Source organism: Colius striatus, chromosome 4 (genome assembly GCF_028858725.1).
Source record: "Colius striatus isolate bColStr4 chromosome 4, bColStr4.1.hap1, whole genome shotgun sequence".
Classification (NCBI taxonomy): Eukaryota; Metazoa; Chordata; class Aves; order Coliiformes; family Coliidae; genus Colius; species Colius striatus.
Window position 1 is genome coordinate 61,399,188 of NC_084762.1, and position 22,295 is coordinate 61,421,482.

At 45.3% G+C, this 22,295-nt stretch overlaps 1 protein-coding gene across 1 annotated transcript; it reads left to right on the top strand.

Moving 5' to 3' along the window:
- Positions 1-145: 145 nt before the first annotated feature.
- Positions 146-15,700, top strand: VXN (vexin). Its single transcript, XM_061996059.1, has 6 exons — positions 146-212; positions 3,216-3,271; positions 9,253-9,415; positions 12,863-12,924; positions 14,418-14,503; positions 15,466-15,700. Exons 1-6 carry the CDS (start codon positions 146-148, stop codon positions 15,650-15,652), a joined length of 621 nt encoding a protein of 206 aa, XP_061852043.1. The 3' UTR covers positions 15,653-15,700.
- The last annotated feature ends 6,595 nt before the right edge of the window (positions 15,701-22,295 follow it).

Consider the following 22,295-nt stretch of genomic DNA (forward strand, 5'->3'; position numbering starts at 1 on the left):
GAATGAGATGAGATCACAGCATCAGTCTGTCCTTTGTAGATCTGGACAATGATCACAGAGCCAGATTGGATTAGTGAAACCTATTTACCAGAAGTTCAGAGCGGTTGCATGAAGCTGAAAGGCAGTCAGGAGGGAGAGGTGGAAAATGCACCAGATTTACAGCTGCAGCGACGAAAATTTGGAAGTTTTCACCACTGTGATTTCATCCAAATGTGAGTACATCAAAACTGTAACAACAGCTACAGTGTTGTCTTTTAGATGGATGGGGTGTTTAGCATCAGGGGAATCTGGGGTGAGCAGCTCATCCGTTCTGCCGTGCTGCGCCGTGCTCTGCTCGCAGTCCAGTGCTCGCTCCTTGTTTCTGGAGCTAATCCATGCAGGTGCTTCAGCATTATGGCTGTGTAAAATCTTTGCGCTGGCAAAACTGGGAGCTCTGGAGTCAGTGTTGATATACCTATGAGGTAATTGCTAAAGTGACAGCTTGCAACTGTGTGGCTATTCTGTGCAATAGAAAAGAAAATGAAGTTCTGTAAGCAGTTAGCAGCTCAGATGAACCCGAGTGAACTGCATGAATGTTGAATTTAAGTCTGCTGGCTCAATAAGTGGAACATTTCCAAAGCCATGCCCTGGAAATGAATGCATGATTAACATTAATTGCTTGTAATGAAGAGTAAGAACCGGACAAAGCCCAGTCTGCGTTTGATTGAACAAATTAGTTTAAATTCAATGGCTGCATATTTCAGCAACTAGAAAGCAGGTAAAAGCAGGGAAAACAAATTGTGGGGCCAGATCAGATCTTTACTTGCATGCTGCGAGCATGAGCCCTCAGCTGCTTAATTTCAGAATGTAAGCGGAAATGACAGAGTGAAGCACCACTGTAATTGTTTTTGTTGCCCAAAAGCCAGGCCGTACATACAAACATCCTTCTGCAGGCAAATCCAGAAACTTCATCTACAAGGATTTGTTCTTCCCTTCCTGCTCTCACTCCCTGCAGAAAACCATGCTTGCAGGGAGAGCCCTGCAACCCCACTGTTTGCATTGCTGCCATTGTATTCCTGCGCAAGTGGGTCACTTCTGGCTACCTCCGTGATTCGCTCTGCTTTCAATGGCTATTCAAGTAATTGCATGTTTGCTGGTGCTGTGACTTCCCTTTCATGCCTTGTTTTTCTTCAGCCCCTAAGAGCCATTTGCAACTTGCTCTGGCGGACAACAGGCAGTGAGTTGGGCTGGGGAGCATACACACTTTGAAAACATGCACATTTATTATTGTTAGGCACATTTAGGGGTTGCTCCTTGCTCACCAGTCTGGGTACCAATAACAGCACAATAGTACTTGCTTCTGTTAGAAGTCTATACAAACTGTGCTCCTCACGCTGTCCAGTAAAATCCACAAAATACCAGAGAGACAAGAAGATAATTCCATGCAGCATCACTCAGTGTTTCTGCACTTGAGTGTTTCTCTCATGAGTGATTAGTTTAGTCCTCACAGGATGAAATCCCGCAAGTAAAAGTGATTGCAGCCACTTCAAAAACATGTTACAGCGTATTCCTCAGAAAACAAAACAACAACCCACCTTCATTATATTTGTCTGGTTTTCATCGCTTTCTTGCTGTGGTTTGAAAGACAGAATGAGTCCTGCAGGAGAAAGCAGTAGGGATCCCAGAGGCTATCACACCACGCAAAACAGACCATAATGAAACTGACAGCTTGGCACATTCTCGAGCACTACACAGGCAAGTCGCTTCCTTGTGATGGGAAGAATGAGACCCCGTGCCACAACAGATCACTGGCAGGACCCCAGACCAGACTCCTCACCTCCTGTGTTACCGCCCTCTTACACTGTGGGCAGAGCACAGGCCAAAACTTCATTTCTGCCCAAGGGAGTCCTAATGCTCAACACTTACATCGTCCCTGGGGTGTTGAGGGGTGGCTTTTAGACAAATACAAGCTGTCTAGGAAGAGTGAGTTTGGTCCCACTGCCAGCTCTGCTTGTATTGGAGCCCTGGAAAGCTGAGACACTTGTTATTCCTGACATCAGAGAGAAGTTTGGGTGCTGTAATGAGCAGCCTTGGATGACCTCCAGCTGCTTCCACAGCCTCAAAACTCTTTGCAAACGATACATAGCAGTGATAAGCACTGCAACTCCTGGAGTTGAACATATGCCGAAAATGTAAAGGAAAGCTCACCTGGAGAGTAATAACAAACTTCCCTGTCTCTTCAAAGCCTTTGGAATATACATGGAGACCAGATAGGAAATCCCTGTTCACTTACCTTGCCCTCAGGGTCAGCCTTTATTCTCTCACTTTGGCAAGTTTTTGCAGGCCTGTTTCTTACACTGGCTGCTAAATCCTGTAGCTCTTGTAGCTTGAACACAGGGGAGGGTAATAATTTTAAGGACTAAAGGGTAAGGTAAGATGAGAGGGAGAGCTGGGAGTACCATCAAGTCTTTCAGGCCAGTTTCAAGTCAAACTGAAACAAGTGTTTAAACAATATTCATGTTGTCAAAAAAAACCCTCACGCAAAACTGATTGCTTCAGTCCAGCCAAATGCTTGACTTAAAGTTCTGGCACCTTGTGTGGCTAGTGGCTAGTGATTCTGGTTTGACTATGATTCTGGTGTTTCATGGGCCCAAGAATAAAATTGAGAAACAGACTTGAAGCAAAATGCCTCAAGTTAAAGAACCAAATGGGCCCTTTTGAAGATTAAAAAAGAAAAGACCAGGCTTAGTGCAAACATTGTGCAGTAAAAGTCAAATGACATCATGGAGGAGTTTGAGCTCACTGGAAAAGTCCTTGTCTAGATAAAACGATAGGCCTCTCCAAAGTTAATGCATTCGGTAGTCATGCTTGAGGTGACTGGATGGAAGAAGAAGCTTGTTTCATTCTGAAACACTGGCAGTGGGAAAGTGAGATCAGAACTCAGGAAGAAGGATGGTTCCTCCTGGAAGTTAATGGGAGGGGTGGAGAACCTTGAGGAAGTCTGTTGCCCTGTGCCCAGAGATGTCTATATCTTACAGCTAGAGCATGATTTTCTTTTTTTAAAAAGGCTATATTTTGGGTTGTTTCAGATGGAAACCTACTTAAACCCTTTCTTCTTCCCCCCACTGCCCCCCAGTGATTCCAATGTATTCTCAGGGAGAACTTTTGGAGACGTGTAACCCCATTATGTCCACCTCCGCTGCACCCTAACTGTGCTCCTGTTCTTCTTTTTACAGCATGTAGTCCTGCGCGGAGACGAGCCAGAAGTACACAGCATGTCCTAACAAAGAGTGTAAGAAAAATCTCCATTTCTTTCTCTCCTTTTATTTTATTTTTTTTACATTCTTGTTGGCTACACTTAATCCTTCAAAATGCCATGGACGAGCAGATCTTTCAGGGCAAAGAAGTGCGTTGGTGTCCAGCGCAGGGAGTAGGGTAGGAAACAGAAAAGGGAGTTTCTGTAAAGCTCCAATTTCTGTACAGAAGTGGTTTGAAACTTCAAAACACATGGTATGCACAGAGTCAGTCAAAATGAACATAACAGCTTATCAACACACATCATCTGAGGGAATCACAGGCTTGGTTCTTATCCATAAAGCCCTAATAACTGTGATACGGGGACAGGCAATTAGGAAAAGCAAACAAATCATCACAGTTTATACGTGCATTGGTCAAAGAGCCAGCATCTCATCCCCCATGGAATTTCAACTCAAACTAACCTCAACTCTCTCCAAGAGAGCCAGAGGCGGATGATAGTCCCTTGATCCTAGGAGTGCTTGCCTGTCCCATACTCACTCCCAGTGTACTGGCACAGAGGGCACAGTCACATTATCACAGCATCACAGTATGGTAGGGACCTTTAGAGATCATCTAGTCCAACACCCTGCTGAAGCAGGTCCACCTAGATTAGGTCACACAGAAACGTGTCCAGGTGGGTTTTGAAAACCTCCAGAGGAGACTCCACAGCCTCCCTGAGCAGCCTGTGCCAGGGCTCCCTCACCCTCACAGTGAAATAGTTTTTCCTTAAGTGGAACTTTTTGTGTTTCAGCTTTTGTCCATTAGCCCTTGTTCTATCACTAGACACTACAGAAAAAAAAGTGCTGCCCCATCCTCTTTTCACCTTTTAAATACTTGTAAGTACAGCTGGAGCTTTACTCACTCCCTGCAGATGAGTTACTTCCCTCAAAGAACTGATTTGCCAATCTCATCCAGAGCACTGTAGGACCTTCCTGCTTAGCACGCTTACCCATGCACTGGAAAAAAAGCCTGCCACACTCACTCCCATCCCTGCTCTTGGTTATTTAAGCAGATCAGAAGATCCCAAAACTCCACAGGATGCCTGAAGTGGTCCCCAGGAAGGATCAATAATGCGCCTGTTATCTTTGGGTACAAACCATGTATATGTATTTTCTCACACTGTGAAAAGCTTGGTTTTGTTCCGTAACTCAGGCTAAAACGACTCTTCATTCCAAATGAGGATGCAAGTCAGAGTGCTGAACTGTTACTCCAAATATGTCTCCTTTTGTATTTGTTATGTCTTTGGTAAATTTTGTTTTCCATGTAATACAAAAATAGCAGAAAAATCCAAACCAAAAGCAAACTATTCTGTCTTAATAAAACAGAATGCTCAGATAATTTATCTTTTTTTTTTTTTGTAGACAAAATAGATACTTTTCCAACAAAATGCCCAGATTTATAACCAGAATTTTCCCACAAAACTATTCAGCTGGAAAAATTTCAGCTAGCTTTTACTGAACTCTCAGGCAGCTGTGTGCCTGTTATTATCATGTTCCAATTCTCAGCAGGTCAACAGTCATTTCTGCTAAACAGGAGCCTCTAATATTCTGCTAAATCATAGAATGGCAGGGGTTGGAAAAGACCTTTAGAGATCATCTAGTCCAACCACCCCTGCAGAAGCAGGTCCACCTAGATCAGGTTGCATAGGAACGTGTCCAGGCGGGTCTCCAAGGAAGGACAAATGCCTACATGCCATGGAAATGCGATGGGAACTGGGTTGATTGGAAGACTTCTCAGTTTGGCTGATCAATTTTTTAAAAAGTTAATCATTGAATTGTTTCTATGAGTTACCTTTCTTTTCTGCAAATGGGAGCCTCTAATGTCTAATTCTGTGACTGTGTAATTTGGACTGGATCAGCTGTGTTAGCAGCACTAAACTCATAAAGGTCTAAGAAAATAAGATAGTGGAGTCCCTGTTTTGTTGTTCTATTTTTGAGGGTTTTTTTTTTTCCTTTGGGGCTTTCCTGATACCAATTAAAGATGTCATTTGATTGACCCTAGTCATGATACAGGCTCCATCATTTTAGTAGTAGGAGCACCGCGCCTGACGAATGGTCTGCAGCTCCAGCTACAGACACAAGGCTCTAAAACCAAACACAAGGCTCTAAAACCAAAGCAATGGCCACAGTTAACTCTCAGGCTTGTGCCTTCCACTTTGTCCACGTGGTGCAGCTGCACATGGCTCATGCGCAAGCATGCAGGCAAATCACACGTACTGGAACATAGGTGCTTGTTGAGGAAGTTGTCATTGCCAACTTCTAGACCCACACAAAAGTAGCAGAATGATTGTTTGTTTTTCACTTTTACCTCTGCACCTGCAGTCAGTGCTGTAGAAATGCCTCAGCTATCATGAAATCTGCTGCTCTGGCGAATGCAGTGGATGCACAACTTTAATCCTCAGCAAGAGCAAAAATAGCAAGTAACGTGGACATCTGCCAGACCTTTTTTTTCATGGCAGAAATACTCAAGCGGTGTAGCATTAAGTGATTTAACACGCAAGGGCTAACCGTAGGGGGTAGCTTCCATCACATCCAAGAACTCATCCCAAAAGCACTACCCTGACTGGACGGGGAAAAGGGAAAACACCTTCTTTTTCCAATTATTATAATATGCTTATATGCAGTTCCTACTGCCCTAATAAGAGTTATTTCCAGTGATAGTAGATCCTTCCCTTTTCTTCCCTTGCTCTCCCAGCTCCAAAATCCTTTGGTTAGAACTCTAAAGCTAGTCTCTACACCAGTACCTGGCTACTTTGCAGGAAAAGGGCAAATCCCTCTGTGCATGCTAGTGCTGCGACATTAAAAATTAAATCAGCATTAGACCATCAGAAAGAGCTGAACTCTACAAATCTGGTGTTTCCTCAGAAAGCACTTCATTGTTCAGCCTCCAAGCTCCAAAGTTTTATCCAAAGCCAGATGATTGTCACCTCTTCTGGTTGGTTGTTGGTTTGGCTGTGGGATTTTGGGTTGAGGAGCGCTGGCTGGGTTGTTGGAACATCCCCTGCACTGCTCTGCAGCCATCCTGCATCCTCCATGATCGCTTAACATAGCTAATTCAAAACATGGGTATGCCAGGTGGTGAAGTCCACAAAAAAGAGACTTTGCTGAGCTCTGCATTCAGAGTCATCGTCCTGCAAACAAGTTGAGCCAGTCAAGGGACTTACAGGTTCTAAAAACAGTTGGTTTTTTTGGGAGAAGTTCACTAATTCTGTTCGTCTGACTCTGCCCATCACACACCTTCAAATTCCTGGTATGTCTAGAAAAGAAAAGTGACTTCCAGCTGATCCCTCTGCCTTACCCTAGGTACCCTAGAGAAATGTCAGCTCCAGTTTAGATCAAAACCGTGCTTCAGCAAGGTTTAGTTTCCTGACCTAGATAAGTCTTTACATATTACAGTAAGGGTTGAGGTAGCCAAAGTCACAGCAAAAACTTGAATTAGGAGCTAAGAAAATCCAAAAGTGTACTACAGCTAAATGCTGCAAACAAAGATGTTTGCTGAAGATGTGCCATAGAGACTGTGTTTTTATCTCCAGCTGCAATGGAAAATGGCATTGCAACTTATTTATACAGATTCTTCTGCTTGAAGGCGTTTTGGCATTACTGATATGACACGTAACAAGGAATCTTAACAATATAGACAATGTGCCTAAACAATTCCTGCTATTAATGGGGTTAAAAATCATGCTTCCTTTCCACAAACTATAATTCATCCTTTGCAACACATGGGCAGATTGTTCAGTTTCAGGTCCACGGTGGTTTACACTAATCAAACAAGCCACTTTCAGGATTACAGACAACTGGAGCCAGCAAAAATGTTCTTTCTATGACCAGGCAGAAGAAATGACCCTAGGTGCAGAGGGTCTCAGTAGCACAGGATTCATGACATTTTCTGTCACATACCAAAGATGACTGAGTGTGATCAAGAGTGCTGAGCATATCTCCAGAGCTGGTGGGAAAAGCTGAAGTTTGTGGCATCCCTTGAAAGCTGGAAGAGCTCAGTTCATGCGAGGCAGACCCCAAGGGCTGTCATGAGAGACCCCTGCAAACCACAGACTCACTGTATTTGTAATGAAGTCAGGTGTTTCCACCAATGTCTCTGTGGTGATGCATGGCAATGCCTCTGGTAATCAGCTTGTAAGGTTCAGGTGGTCAGGGTGTGCACAGAAACAGGAGCCTGCAGCCTGCCAGGAGCTGCTGCGGAGGGATGGGGAAGTCCTGGAACTGGCCCAGGGGCAGAGAGCCAACAACTGCTTAAGCAGCAACAGGAGGCCTCTCACCAGAAGCATCACTCTTGTTTCTGAATTATTGGAGCAATGCTGAGGCTCAGCCCTCTGCAGCAGCACCAGATTCATGATCAGTAGAGCTGGGCCTCAGCTGCAGCCTCCTTTGGCGTGTGCTTATCTTTAAGGACACCAGTAGTCCCTTTGACTCCAACTTAGCACTGGGCATGTCCTTAAGTAGCTTAGAGGGCAGGGACTGTGTTAATCTGCCAAAATCCACATAACTGAGAGGAAACTCCTGTTAGGTCTTGGATTTGGACTTGGACACCTCACCAGCCCTTTCCCAGCAGTATTTTGCCCTGCTGTTGGGTAGTCTCTGCTCCTTGTCCAGCTGATCAGTAAGATCTAGGTCATGTAGCCTTCTCCAAACTCCTGAGGGTACATGGAGTTCAAAAGAGTAAACAGTGGTCAGGTTAGGATTTTTCTTTTTCCTGTTTTGGAAAGCATTGTTTTGCATATGTCTTTATATCCGTACAAGAATTCACACAGGCAGAGTACTGCAAACTGGATTAGAACTTACTTAGTGAAACTGGTCAGTTTTGCATGAGGGGACATGGTTGAATGCAGTCTTGATTTTATCTTGACTATATGTTAGAAGGCAGAGCTATAGACTGCATAAAGGTTTTTCCTATGCCAACAGCGGGCTGGTCAACTGCTGGTCTCAGTCACCTAGGTGGAAACTATCAGTTACCAGTTAGATGCAAGTAACTGCTTTTCTCCTGGTCTTTCAACATAAGATCTACATAAGTAAGTCTAATAGGAAACAGTCAGAATAGTTGCCGCGTGTCTTGTTTCCATGCTGGTTTCTATCTTCACCCTGTTTAACTGGTTCTCTGCATGACAGTAGCAAGCCTTTGGGAAAGAATAAAAGAAAACAGAGTTTGGAACACTTTCCCTGCTGTCAGGACTTTCATCTTCTTAAGAAAATTGTTCCCACAGCGTCATGGCTAACAGTCCTTATGGATTCACTTGCTTCCACCCTATCCCTGATTTTTTTAGGCTCAATTAGCTCTGGCCTCCACAGTTGGCTGAGGCAGCACAGTGAGTGCCATGGCTTAGTTGTGGTCAATGTAGTAAACAACTTGTTTTTGTTCATGCATGTTTTCAGGGACTGTGTTTGAGAAGACAAGAGGCCTAGCGTTCAAAGTTGCAGCTCTCAATGAGTTTTCCTTGTGTGAGCTAATGTGTGTGAAAATTAATCTCTAGGAGCACAATTATTCACCACCTTGTATCCTCTGGAGTCATGTACCAGGTATAAAATGTAAATAAGTCGAGAAGAGAGGAGAGGCCACAAAGAGATAGCATTTGTAATTCACGTTGCGCAAGTTTGATTGCTTAAGATACAACCCAATAAGAAGTTAAACTTGAGTTGTTTCAAAGACATGTCCTGCTCTGTAGATCTTGAGAACAACCACATTCCATTCTCCTATGGAGAATACAGAAAGGTGCAACTAATTAGCTGTGTCCCAGAGAGATCCCACATGATTTTCCTATATTTGAATACATCTCATACTAGGAGACTGGAGCCAAACAAAGCAAAACCCCACACATCTCACAATCCTCACCTGACAAAATCCCCTTTTAATGACAGCAGCGCAGCAGGAAAAGCGACTTCCATGCTGCTCCCCCATGACCTTGACAGGCCCCTGAATCTCCAAGGCTGGATGTAATGGGATGCTTTTGCCTCCTCCCTGCAGGTGGTAGCCATATCTGACTATCGGCCCCACAGGGCAGAGAAGCTGCAGCCTCATCAGGGTGATCTCCTCGGAGTGCTGTACGGGGAAGAGGAGGCACAGGGCTGGGGCCGCCTGCAGAGCGGGCAGCGGGGAGCCTGCCCTGCCAAGGGCACTGCCCAGCACGGTAAGTCCACACAAGTGGCTTCACTCCTACGTGGCTTCACAACATTGTTAGGCATTGCAGCCTTCCAGTTTGCAGTGAAGCAGGTACTTGAATATGTACCTGGAAGGATACTTCCATGCTTACAACATCAAGTGGAATTAATGAGATAATAATGACCATGACATTACAGGGCTCTTGTTTTGTTCAGAGTCACAAATGCTCTCTTTTGAGGGGCTGACAATATTTTAGAGATGATTGCAAATTACCACATTTGCCTGAGTCATCTTGTTACATAAGATCCCTGTTCTGTTGCTTAGAACTTGCTAGAACATAATTATTTGAGATGAAATTTTAGATTCTAGATGTCAGCCATAGATCTGATTTCATTTTTTCAACCGAAACTCGTTCAGCATATTTGTGAGAACCCGTGAAGGAAAAATAGAGTTTGCCAATGCACAACCAAGGAAATGAGTAAACACAAATAGTCTGGTCATTCAGCTCCTTCAACGCTGCTGTGTTATGTTTGGAAGGTCAAAGCTGGAGCAGGTCCATGCAAGTTTGGCAAAGGGTAGCCTTTTAATCAAAACCACGTCTTTTTACTCTCCCTTGAAAAAAACGCCCAGATGAAGTCAAGTCATAAGCTCCAAAAAATGTCCCGTATGGCACATACTTGGGAGAGACATTGGACATTTAGCTGTTAAAAGGTGCTAAGGCTGTAAAGCAGATACTACCATGAAGGTACACATTCTTCACATCACCAGTCTGCAACTGCTCAAAAGCCATCCCATTTGAACACAGATCAAATGAGAATGGTGCCTGGGAAACTGGGAAAAGTGAGCTTGGGACTGTAGGGAAACATCTCAAACTAGGACTGGAGCGAAGAAATGGCTGAACAAAGCGCTGAGGATTTGGGGCTGGAGGGGGAAGAGGAGGAGGAGGAGTGGCTGAGACTGGCTGTGGGGTAGTTGGTGGCAGAGAGCCAGGGTAAAGGAGGGGCTGCAGCTCTCCTCTATTAGCAGCACAAGAGGTAAATGATGACAGATAGGTGCAAACAGGAGAAAAAAGATGTAGGAATTCAAAAAGAAGAGCAGAAAAGAGGAAAACGGTTCTCACAGGGTAAAAAGAAAAGTAACTGGGCAAAGAAACTGGGATGCTGAATGGGAAAATGGGAGAAACTTAGAAGAAAATATAAACCAAAAAGGGCTGCATGAGGAGTGGAAGGAAGGAACAAGGAGAAAAGGGCAGGACAAACTCCAGGAGCATGCAGACAAGAGAGCTACTGCAGGTCTACCTAAGCTTGTGTAGCATGGCAAGGTTGTTGGCCACATCCCTGTCCCCCTCAGCAGGTCATCTCCTAGAACAGCTCCCTAAACTCACCACTGCCCCAAGGAGCACTCATGAACCTGAAGCTTACTTTGCTTAGATATTTTACTAAAAGTTTTCCAGGACATTTTCTATATGTAAGAAGAAGAGGGACAGGCTGAAGGGAAGAATCAGACAGTATAAATGCAAACAAAACAAAGACCAAAAAAATAGGGACATTAGCTGAAGCAGAGGGGCTTGGAGCCACCTGCTGAGTACTGTTAATACCTAATATACAAGATGAGAGGAGGTAATTTAATCAAATCTTGAAGTGAGGGATACAGTTAGGTATCTAATGGAATTATTGGTGTGGGGTTGGGTTGGAAGAGGGAGAGATCAGCAGGTTAGCATATTTACCATTAATGATTTTCATGAGGGAACAGAGAGCACTGTCAGCAAGTTAACTGATGATACGAAACTAGGGGGAATGGCTGACACATCAGAAGGCTGTGCTACCATTCAACAAGACCTGGACAGGCTGGAGGGCTGGGCAGAGAGAAATCTAATGAAATTCAACAAGGGCAAGTGTAGAGTCATGCATATGGGAAAGAATAACCCCTTGTACCAGTACAGGTTGGGGAATGAACTCTTAGAGAGTAGTGTAGGGGAAAGGGACCTGGGGGTCCTGGTGGACAGCAGGATGGCTGTGAGTCAGCATCGTGGCCAAGAAGGCCAATGGCATCCTGGGGTGTATTAGAAGGGGTGTGGGCAGTAGGCCAAGAGAGGTTCTCCTCTCCCTCTCTCTGCCCTCGTGAGACCACATCTGGAATATTGTGGGCCCTTCAGTTCAAGAAGGACAGGGAGATGCTGGAGAGAGTTCAGTGTAGGGCCACAAAGATGATGGAGTGGAGCATCTCCCTTATGATGACAGGCTGAGGGAACTGGGGCTCTTTAGCTTGAAGAAAAGGAGACTGAGAGGTGACCTCATTAATGTTTACAAATACATGAAGGGTGGGTTTCGAGAGGATGGAGCCAGGCTGTTCTCAGTGATGTCCAATGATAGGATAAGGGGCAACGAGTCCAAGCTGGAACATCAGAGGTTCCAAAGAAACATAAGGAAAAGCTTCTTCACTCTGAGAGTGAAGGAGCACTGGAACAGGCTGCCCAGATGGCTTGTTGAGTCTCCTTCTCTGGAGATATTCAAAACCCACCTGGACAAGTTCCTGTGTGACCTATTCTAGGTGGTCCTGCTCCGGCAGGGGAGTTGGACTAGATGAGCTTTCAAGGTCCATCCCAGCCCTTGAGATTCTGTGATTCTGTGCAATATTATCCCCAGAAGGAGAAGACAGTTCTGGCTTCAAATTCATGCTTGAGACAGCACTGTAAGCAACACCTTTCTGATGTTTGCTTCACTATTTGCACTCCATTGGTCACAGTAGCTGTGGATCATATCGTATCCTCTGTCCTGGCATTTCTGTAGCTCCTTGCTCTTCACCTTCCTGAATATAGTTTTATAAAACAGCACAAAACAGAAACTGGCCAGAAACAGAAAGAAAACTTAAAAGAGAGATCCACATTCATACAGCCAAATGGGAGGATTTGGCTCTATGAGGAAAAATCTGGAATCCTTTACTGATTTATTTCCTAAGTACAACTAGTAGGAATATCAGTAAGAATTTATCTGTGGATACATTCTCAGCCCAGCACTAGCTTGGAACTATGAAAGGTAACTTCCAGGTTTAGGGACAGCAGAGAGAGGTGCCACTCAGCCACAGGCAGAGAGAAAGGTTTAAATCCCTCCCTGTGATGGAGTGGATGTAGCACATATTTCTGCCCAGGTAAAAACAACCCCAGGGCAATCCAGAAAGAATAAGGATCTCCTAAGCAAGATGAACCTGGCAGTGGGAGCTTCAAAGTCCAGGAGTAAGCAGTTGAGTTACTTTCCATAATGACTTAAGCAATTCCAAAATTGTTTATTTGACATCACAGTAGACCATCATAATAAGGAGACTTCTGCACTTTTGGCTATAATGAAATCTAAGTGGGACTATAACTTGAATCTGGGCTCTGATCATATCCAGGTTTAACTGACTGGAAGGATGCTTTTAATACAAGCTGTGCCAATGGGATAACCGCTGATAATGCCATATTTCTTGTGCTTTGCAGTGGGAATTACTGAACAAGAGTCATCCAGATCCTGTAGTCACCTGTTGGATGGAAAATCTTTGGTAAGTAAATACTGCAAGACCAACTACCACTGTCAGATGCATCTTTAAACCTACTATGTGTCAGCATGTTCCACATTAACAGCATGTCAATCTGTTGCACTATGTGCAGATTTCACAATCTTGCTTTGAGATATGATTTGTGCCAGAGGACCCTTAGCTGGGAGCAGAGACTGGCAGAGGATAGTTACCCCTCAAGGAACCGGGAAGGGTTGTGGCATGGAAACAGGCAGGCTCCCATTCTGGGTGCTCAGGCAGCTGCAAGAGCAGGAAGGAATTAGCCACTTATTTCTCAGGGACTTTCACAAATTGGGAAAAAAATTAATTTCCAAAGTGGCAAAAGCATCAGAGAGTTCATATTCTCCAGAATACCAACTTGACATGATCATCAGATCAATCAGAAACGTCAGTAAAGAGATGATGGGAATACCATCATACGAAAACCAAAGATTTGTTCTGTCATGGACAGACAAAATGTTTTGGTTAAAAATTACTCAGTTTTATTAAACATTTTCTCTTCCTTCTTTTTCTTACCAAAAAAAGAGAAAAGGTATTCAAAGTCCCTACATTTTATAAAAACTAGACTTGAAAATAGAAACTAGTTCTCTGAAAAGTTTCTGACCAACAGCAGACCATGCTGTAGAAACTTGAAGGCTGCAATATACTTCGTAGCTGGAAGATCGGCTACACTTGAGAAAAATGACTGTACCATATTGAAGGATGGTCAAAATTAATGGTATTTGGGGTAATGAAACCAATTGCCCAAAACAGTAATTAACCTAATAATTAAGCCCTAGACACCTTATAATAGTGAGAACTGCATGAAGAAATTTTGAGAGCAGTCACAATTTTTGCCTTTTTTTTCTGTTTCTGGGCAAGCCACACTTGAGCTCATCAGCTTGGAGCATATGCCAAGCTCAGTGGCCTGCTCATGGGAAAATGTGACTCAGCTCTGGCAGGCAATGTATGATGAAACAATATGAGGAGGAAGCCAAGGACGAGGATCTTGTGGGGCCGTGGCAGACCTGATGCATGACCCAGGGCCACCCACACCACAGAGCAGCATCCAGCAAAAGAGGGAAACGTTTCTGCGTGCTGAAGAAACGGCACTGGCTGGAGAGCTGCTCCCATCTGGTGGAAGAGGTGGCCTGTGACGAGCTGGAAGAGACAGGCTGCTCTGTCTGCACAAAGCCTCCCCTCCTTGGGAAGCTAGATGTAAAAGTGGGGAGCAAACAGTTCTGCAAGCCTCCCTCCTTCAGTGAGAGGTGTAAATCTCGCTCGTAGGAGCCCTGTGCTGATCTCAGTGAGACCATTCGCATGAGTGACAGGTAATTGTGTGGGTAAGAGCTGGGTAGTCAAGTCCTTGGGCTTGCTGTCTCTTGTTAACAGGTTTACAATGTGTATTCATTTTCCTAATACAGTCTCTTTCCTCAGATGAACCGGGTGTCCCTACTCATCAGTGACACTTCCTAATGACATACTTTTTCCTCCCACAGTTCCCACCATCACCAGTTGCCCACGTCAGGGGTAAAGCGGTGGCTGTCACAAACTCACCCACAGGTGATGGCACTCCTACAAATGAGTAAGTCCCTCCCTAGTCCTCAGCCAAGCCTAGGGGGCTGCATGCCAGGGGCTGCTGGATGGGGAAACAGATAGGATCTCTCTGTTACAGGACACCCTCACACCAGAAACACAAAGAAGTGCTCAGCTGCAGATCTCTAGACGGTGGCTGTAAAACCCTGGTGATTTTCAGTAAAGCCACGATTCCCCAAGGCAGAGACAGATCTGCTGAAGGACACACTGCTTGTATTATCAGCTGTGACCATTTATAAAGCTGCCCTGGTGACAGCTACACTTCTGGTTTATCACTAGAAAAGAACAGTAGCATCTAAATACAAAATTTAAGTATTTTCCCCCTAAGAGGTCAGTAGTATTGGCCCCAAGGCAGCTTAGAAAGTAAAATTAAGAAATAGCTCAACAATTGTACAAATGCATTCATGAATAGGCGGTTAACCCAGGCAGGAATTTGGGTGATATTTGACATGGTGACATTGGCACCTGAGGGACTGTAGCAAGCTCATTGTCACAATGTCCTCATACTCCATACACAGGTAGAAATCCCCCTCAGCCAGGTGGAGTTGGAGCTCACCCAGCCTGGACGCTGCCACATGGTCCCCTGGGCTTCAGTGGAAGTGCCCAGCTCTGTCCCTGGGCCATTTACCAGCTGCTTCTCTGGTAGCAAATCCTACAGAGGATGTACTTAGTAGTGCTTCCACTTGCAGCCCATCCACCTATGTGAGTGTTCACTCTGGTAGCAAGGGAACCAAGCAAGAGGCACTGAGCAGAGTCAGGGCAGCCACAGCATCCAAGCCCACTGCCCCACACAGGCCCTGCTTATCCCAGACTTGCCAGCTCCAGGGATGAGTCAGGCCTGGACATACCTTTGCAACCAGGCAGCCCATGATTTTCAGAGGCTGGTCACCATGAGCAGGAAAGAAAGGCCTCAGAGATGAGGGCTTCACGCATCTGTGCTTTATTTGCTATCCACAGGCAGCACTGGAGGAAAACAGCAGAGTATGACCTGAGCCTGCCCCCAGGAGCAGAGGCTTCCCTGCCCCTGACGGGAGGCAACCTGTGCGGGACACCCAGCCTCCTCAGGAAGATGTGGATGAAGCACAAGAAGAAGTCAGAGTACCTGGGGGCAACAAACAGTGCCTTTGAGGCGGACTGATAACGCTCAGCACCACTTGGAATGACAGAAAGTCCTTTAGCCAGGACAAGGTGCTCTTGGATTGATGAGGGAACAGACATAGCACAGCTCATCCAGGAAAATAATATCCTTTTCATTACATGATACTATTGCCTCAGAATGGTGGGAGAAGGGCTAACTAAGGTAAAAATGGTGAACATGATGCATCTTGCCAGCCTTTCTTTGTTGTGATACACTAAAATCCCAAGTATCCCACTAGAATTATGTCTTCACTTGACAACACTGAAACTATCGCTGACCCATTCAACATGTTACATGTCCTGTCTGAATCAGCTCAGACTCACAACAAGAGGAGCCTACCAAGAGGTTGGTGTGTTCCTGCAAGACAACAGATCGATTACAGAGTGCCATTAAATCGCGGGGGTCTGCTCATTGTGTACCGCTGCTTGTTCTCTTCCCTCTCTCACATCATGAGATGAAAACCACATCTTACTATAGGCGTGGTTGAACAACATACACTCAACATTTTTTTTGCCAGTGTTGATGTTTCAAAAAGAAAGGATGAGTCAGAACTGAGCAAGTTTGCAAAACACACGTTTACCAGACTTTTCTATGTGACAAGTGATTGGTGTTTCAAAGCATCCTGCCACATCAGACTATGAGAAACTGGATAACCTCAAGAGATACTTTCTTCCATAGAACCAAAACTGATAGCAACTTTCTCTCCACTAATGTGGTACAGGATAGTTCACTAAGTGCACAAAATACTAGGAGGAAAGAGGTGAGTAGGCTCCAGAGCCCTGAACTCACCGAAGGTCTAAACCATATGTCGACAATGTTAATGGCAGTTACAGCTCCTTCCTCTCCTGCCACAACCACATGAGCCACTTCTGCACTTGGAGTACCTGCTGACTCCATCCACTGCTTACGTTAAGATCATCTTCAATCTGGACTTAGTAAAAAGCATATTCTGAATTCTTCTTACAGCACACGATTGAGGGAGCCTTGGGCAGTTATCTCCAGTCAGGGGTCACCAGCTCAGAGGTACCAGGGTACCGCTTGGCTGGGAGGAAAAGCTGCTAAGGCAGCCAGGTCCTTTGGAAGTGAGTGGGCTGGAACAGAACAAGGGATAGGTTCACAGATTGACAGCCTGAACAACCAAAGTCTGTGGGATGGGAAAGCAACCAGAGCAACCTGATAACTTTACAGAGCGAATGTCCCCAATAACTTCAAGAAGGGCAGCAGGGGAGACCTGTGTGGAACTGGACATAATGGAGAAGGCAGTAGGATGGGGAAGGCAGTTCTTTTTTAGAAAGGTACTGTGGCTTTTCACATGGCCAGAGCCAACTCAGTCCAGAGTCTGCCAAGATGGGGAGAAGCACTAGCCCTTCATAAAATATATGTCAGCCCTCACATTCAGCTGTCCATCACTGCTTTGGTCACAGGCTTCGCCTTGAGAGGTGCTCAACAGCTGAGAGGGCAGCCTTGCAATTAGAAATCACACAGACCCTTCTCTCCTCCTTCCCAGAGGCAAAAGTCCTTCTCCAGCCCAGCAGTCTGATAGAGGTATGATTTGCTCTTCTTTCTTCCTGCTGGTAAAGAACAACACCGTTCCGTGTTAACCACACTTCAAAAGGTCCCAGCTGCTTGCAAGGCAAGAAGAGCCAACGTTGGCCCAGTATCGACCCTGCATCCCCAGCCAGGGTATGCCAGAGCAACACCAGTGCCTGCAGAAGGCTGCAAGTCTGAGCAGCACCAGAGTAGCTTTCTCACAGGGGTCTACCCCACCTTTAAATATGATCCTGACACATTGTCCCTGTGTAAAAGTCCAGACACCAAGACCCTGTCAACGTCAGGTCTCTCACGACGGCACCAAGCTGGAGTCATGGCCTAGATTTTTTTGAAACATCTTTTACACACCTTGTCAACTTCACTACACTCCCCACCCCACAGAAATCCTCACAGAAGACAACCCTAGTCAGTTCAGTGGGACCACTCTCTTTCATAGAAATGCATATATTCAAGGAGTAGGAAGAATAGTAATCAGCAGTTCCCTTTTTTGGTCTCATTCCCCAAGCAAAGCAAAAATAAAGAAGATGGACAGACACTGGGAAAAGACCATTTGCTGAATTTGTGGTAATTAAGACAACAAGCATTCGTGGTGCTTGCTCTTGTAGCTAATGTGACCCCATAGAGCACTTAACACACAGTCCAGGGCAGCAAGAGTTTTGTCTGTTGAGAAAGCTGTATCGTAGTATTGAATTTAAATAGTAGCTTTACACAGTATGAGAATGGAGGCAAACATGAGATTATTAATGCTTCTACATAACAATTGCTGTAGTTGGAAATGTGTATTTATGGTTTTCTTATTTATTTAATTTATAATTGGGTTCTACAAGAGGAGAGATTTATAAAAGTGTATTTAATTTCTCTGTATTCGAGGAACTGCTGTGGACATTTCTTGTATTATAGTAGATACTTATTTTATTGATTCAAGTGTGTCCTATTCATAAGAACATAATAATAAAGGAAACAAGTAGCATGTGGTAACACATGAGTCTCAGCGACTTAAAAGCCTTTGGGAAGAATTTAGGGGAAAGTAGACAGGGTTTATGGTACTGGAAAACACGAATACTTGATGGCAAAGAACCCAAATTTTGCTACCCACAGGGAGAGCCTGGAAGTGCATGTTTGTAAGTGTCTCCGATATTTTACGGGTGCTAGAATCATGGTTTGTTATCAGATACTGCTAGAAAAGCCCTGGCACTGCCAGCAGTTGGGCACTAGACACACATTTACACACCTGGCCCTGTGGCCCTGGGAGCTAGGCAGTGTCATCTCCCTCCTATCAAACAACAGCACTAAGACAGAGACTCCTCAAGGGTAGCTAAGGCTGTGGTAGAGAATAAAATCACACACTTCCCATCTTCAGTCCTACCATTTGACAACACAGTCACTCCACTTACCTCAAACACACAACCCCATCTTTGGAGGCCCTGTGCTGAACCATAACCCAACCTGAAGTGGGCCACATGAGGCCTCTTCCCAGGCTAGGGAAGCTGACACAGGGCTGCCACCAGAAAGACTTTAGGATATAAGGAAAGAAAACACACGGTGTTGGCATCCTTCATCGTCCCAGACTTGGGAAAGCCCATCCTTTAGAGGATGGCTTGTCCCTCTGCCTGCCACACTGCCCAGACCCTGCACAGCTCTGGTGAAAAGGTGCCACATTTCTGGCGCTTCCATTACAGACAGTGTCTACGTTTAAAATGAGTAATCGGAGAGTGTCCACTCCACAGGATTTAGCACAGACTTTTTTCCAGGATGTGGGGTAACGACCTGGCCTCTGCTGGGAATTCCTCTGCAAGTACCCAACCTCCAGTCATACGTTAAAAACATCGGCATGAACGTGGAAGCGGATGTGTATATGCAATACATTTTCCAGATGAAGCTGTACAGAAGGCAATGTTGGGTCAATGCCAGCACACCATCAGAAAATACGTGAAACAGTGATTTAAAAATACAAACGAATTGTACCACTTTCTCCATCAAAGAGAAAAGTTGTTAACACAGTTGATAACTGCGCCACTGAAAGCATCGCCTCTGGCCCTGGCTGACACATGTTGTGGTACTTTATATCATCTGTGAGCAGATGCATTTTTCAGACAGGCTTTGTGCTATTTTACAGTTTTGGGTTCCCAGGAACTAGAGACTACCTGGGGTGCTAATGTGAGCGATACAGGCTACGTGATGACAGTCCATCACATTTACAGTAATTTATAGTTCATCTCAAAAAAAAGGGTTCTAATTTCTTCTCACCATTTCAAAAACATCTTTATGATACAACCATTCACTAAAATATCCATCATTACTTTGCATACCGCTTTATTTAAATAAACTGTAGTGAATTTAAAGCCAGCCTGCTATATCAAATATTTCCTACTGATGCATGAAAAAAAAAATCTCAGATATGCTTTGCCTACCTTTCTTCCTCTTTTGTGCTCACTTTACATATCCTGTACAAACAGGTTTGCCAGAAGAGCTGATGACAGACATGTTGCTGTTTTGGGGAATACCACAACCTTTTTTGTCCGAAAATATTTTTAACTCAAACATTGACATCTGCAGAATAATTTCACATCTGAAAGTTACCCATCCAGAGAAGTTGCAATATCAGGACTTGCACACACAAACAAAACTAAAACGTCAGACTTCTCAGATGAAATCCCTGCTTGGAAAGTCCAGTGCAAACTCCACAAACAATGCAGGTGTCAAATAGCCATAAATATTTGATGACGGATTTTTCTACACAGGTTTTGACAGATTTTTCACAGGTGAGCAATTTGACTCTATGTGGTATTGAAGACCTTTTTTTTTTAAGTGGCAAAACTATTATTTAAATGAATGGGTACACAGATCACTAAGTTAAGCATTGAGAAGGAAAAAAGAGCTGACAATTTAGTAAAGGTAGATGAAGACCCAGAGAAAACAAGCAGGAAGCATGTGTGGATGATGTCCCTCTTCTCAGCCATCAGGTTGGATTCTTTATAAAAATAGGAATCATTTTTTTATAAGCCCTACAGAGCAGTCAAGGGCCTTACAGATGACCCAGCAGACACTGGCTGGCAGCCCCCAGTCCCAGGTGTTTCACCCCACTCTGCAGATTCACCTGCCCTAACAGTTTACTTTGCTTTATTTTAGACCAGCATTTTCCTACTGTGCCGTCACGGTTTGCATAACAGTGCAACAGTAAGAGGCAGCATGCCATCTCTTTGCTTGATGCTCTCTTTTTTGAGTGGGGACATGGGGGGTCACTGGACCATAAAGCAGAAGAGACATGCAAAAGAGCTTCACAGTATGCATGGTCCTTCCCCCACTGAGCACTGACGAGGCACTTTTGGAGGAGGCAAGCACTCAGCACAGCCGTGCCAGGAGCTGACGGTGCAAAACCAGGCGTTCTGCCAAGGCATCCTCTGGTCCTGCCCTGTGCCAGCAAAAGCAAAGACGAGGCTCAGGAAGCAACAGTATCCTCCTCAAAGCAGTTGTCTGAGGAACAAGGACCACTAAACACACTGCAAAACATCAGAAGTTACAGGCTTCTTTGGCCTGAGGGGCGCAGTGACAAGCCTAGCAAGACTGTATCTCACTGCTCAATTGCCCAGAAAATCCTGCAAGTGGTTTTTATCTAACAAAGAAGTTAACCTTTACCATGTAAACTACGACCATATAATTTCTTTATAACTCTACTCCAAAGCCCTCACAACACTGAGTATCTGACATTTATCCTTGTAAGCTAGGATGCAAGCAGATTTTTCAATCAGATTTGAAGCAAGTTGGATAAAGATTTATCCACAGTGAACCCTTATAAATGGGGTTTCTGCATCAAAGGAAATCACCAGCAGCCAGGAGCCAGGCTCCCGTGCCTCAGTGCACCAGCCACACACAGAGAAGGCAAAGGTCTGTGCAAAAAGTTGCCACAGGGTAGGCAAGGATGCAGATACAGGATGCTACCACCCAGCATGGGGTTTTGCGAGGGAGTCTCTTACTTTGTGACACCCAACTGACACACTCTAAGGTAGTCCATCACTTGCAGCCAGGCACATTGGGTCTCCCACAGAGGTGTCCAGTGACTATGTGGTGCTTCCAGTGATGCCCTTTTGTCCTTAACCTTTGCCACCTAAAGAAACGAGACAACCTCCACCAGTGTGACAGAGGTGTTGTCCAACATAGGGCAAAACAACCACGATCTGGTTGCCGTCACTGTGGCACCTGTTTTGCCCTGTGTCTGTCAGTGCTCCCTGAAGGTGAGGAGTGGGAACCAGCCATGCAGGCCCTGCCAGGGACTCTGAGGAGCAGGAGGGCTCAGCCAGGGCTGCCTTCCTCCCCAGCCTGCGGCCCCAGATGCCTCCTCGCGCTGGGGACGACATGTCTGTGCAGTGCTTGTGTGTCCATCGGTGCGAGCATGCAGAACAGGGCCTGGCCCAATTTGTGTAGCAGCCACAACAGATGGACACATCAAAGGCCTCTGCAAACCATTGCCACAGCTTCAGGGCTAAAAATACCTTCTTGCTGTATGTGATCGCTGCCAGCCTAGAGACATGTGTCATGACAGCTCAGCCAGGGAGTCAGCAGTTTCAGCCGCTGCAGAGGGTCGATAGAACCCTTCCTCACCTGAGCCAGCCACTAAAGCAGGCATCAGCAGTTCTGTGCAGATAGTAGGCTGAGGAGGAAGGCTGCACATTCAGGCTGATAATGACCTTCTGCAAAAGCAAGAGAAACAGCTTACTCACATAACTCTCGCTTTTCAGTGTGACTCACTGGTTCACACCGGCCTCACCACTACACAATAGCCCCCAGCAGGCATCCACGGTAATGTGTGAATTAGCCAGTGCAACCACCACATGCCAGCATCATACTGACACACAGCATGGCTCTGAGACCAGGTCAGCTTCATACAGATTCGCTCAGCTCTACAGTATAACCCCCATTTCAGCGGTGAAAAGAGATCTCAACCTATAGCTGCTGACATACACAGAAGCCTTCAGGTCACCTCGCTGGTCTCTCCAGGTCCATACTCCAGGCTTTCCGAGGTGCTCCAGAAACCCTGCGAGGATGCAGGAGGGGGCTGGATGCTCTGCCCAGAAAGTGGGAAATCCTGGGTGTC

Excerpts from the sequence above, each read along its gene's own strand:
- VXN (XM_061996059.1), top strand. The coding sequence starts at position 146 with ATGCACCAGATTTACAGCTGCAGCGACGAAAATTTGGAAGTTTTCACC. Across the intron at positions 3,272-9,252 it reads AGCATGTCCTAACAAAGAGT|GTGGTAGCCATATCTGACTA; the intron begins GTAAGAAAAATC and ends TCCTCCCTGCAG. Across the intron at positions 14,504-15,465 it reads GATGGCACTCCTACAAATGA|CCACAGGCAGCACTGGAGGA; the intron begins GTAAGTCCCTCC and ends TTTATTTGCTAT.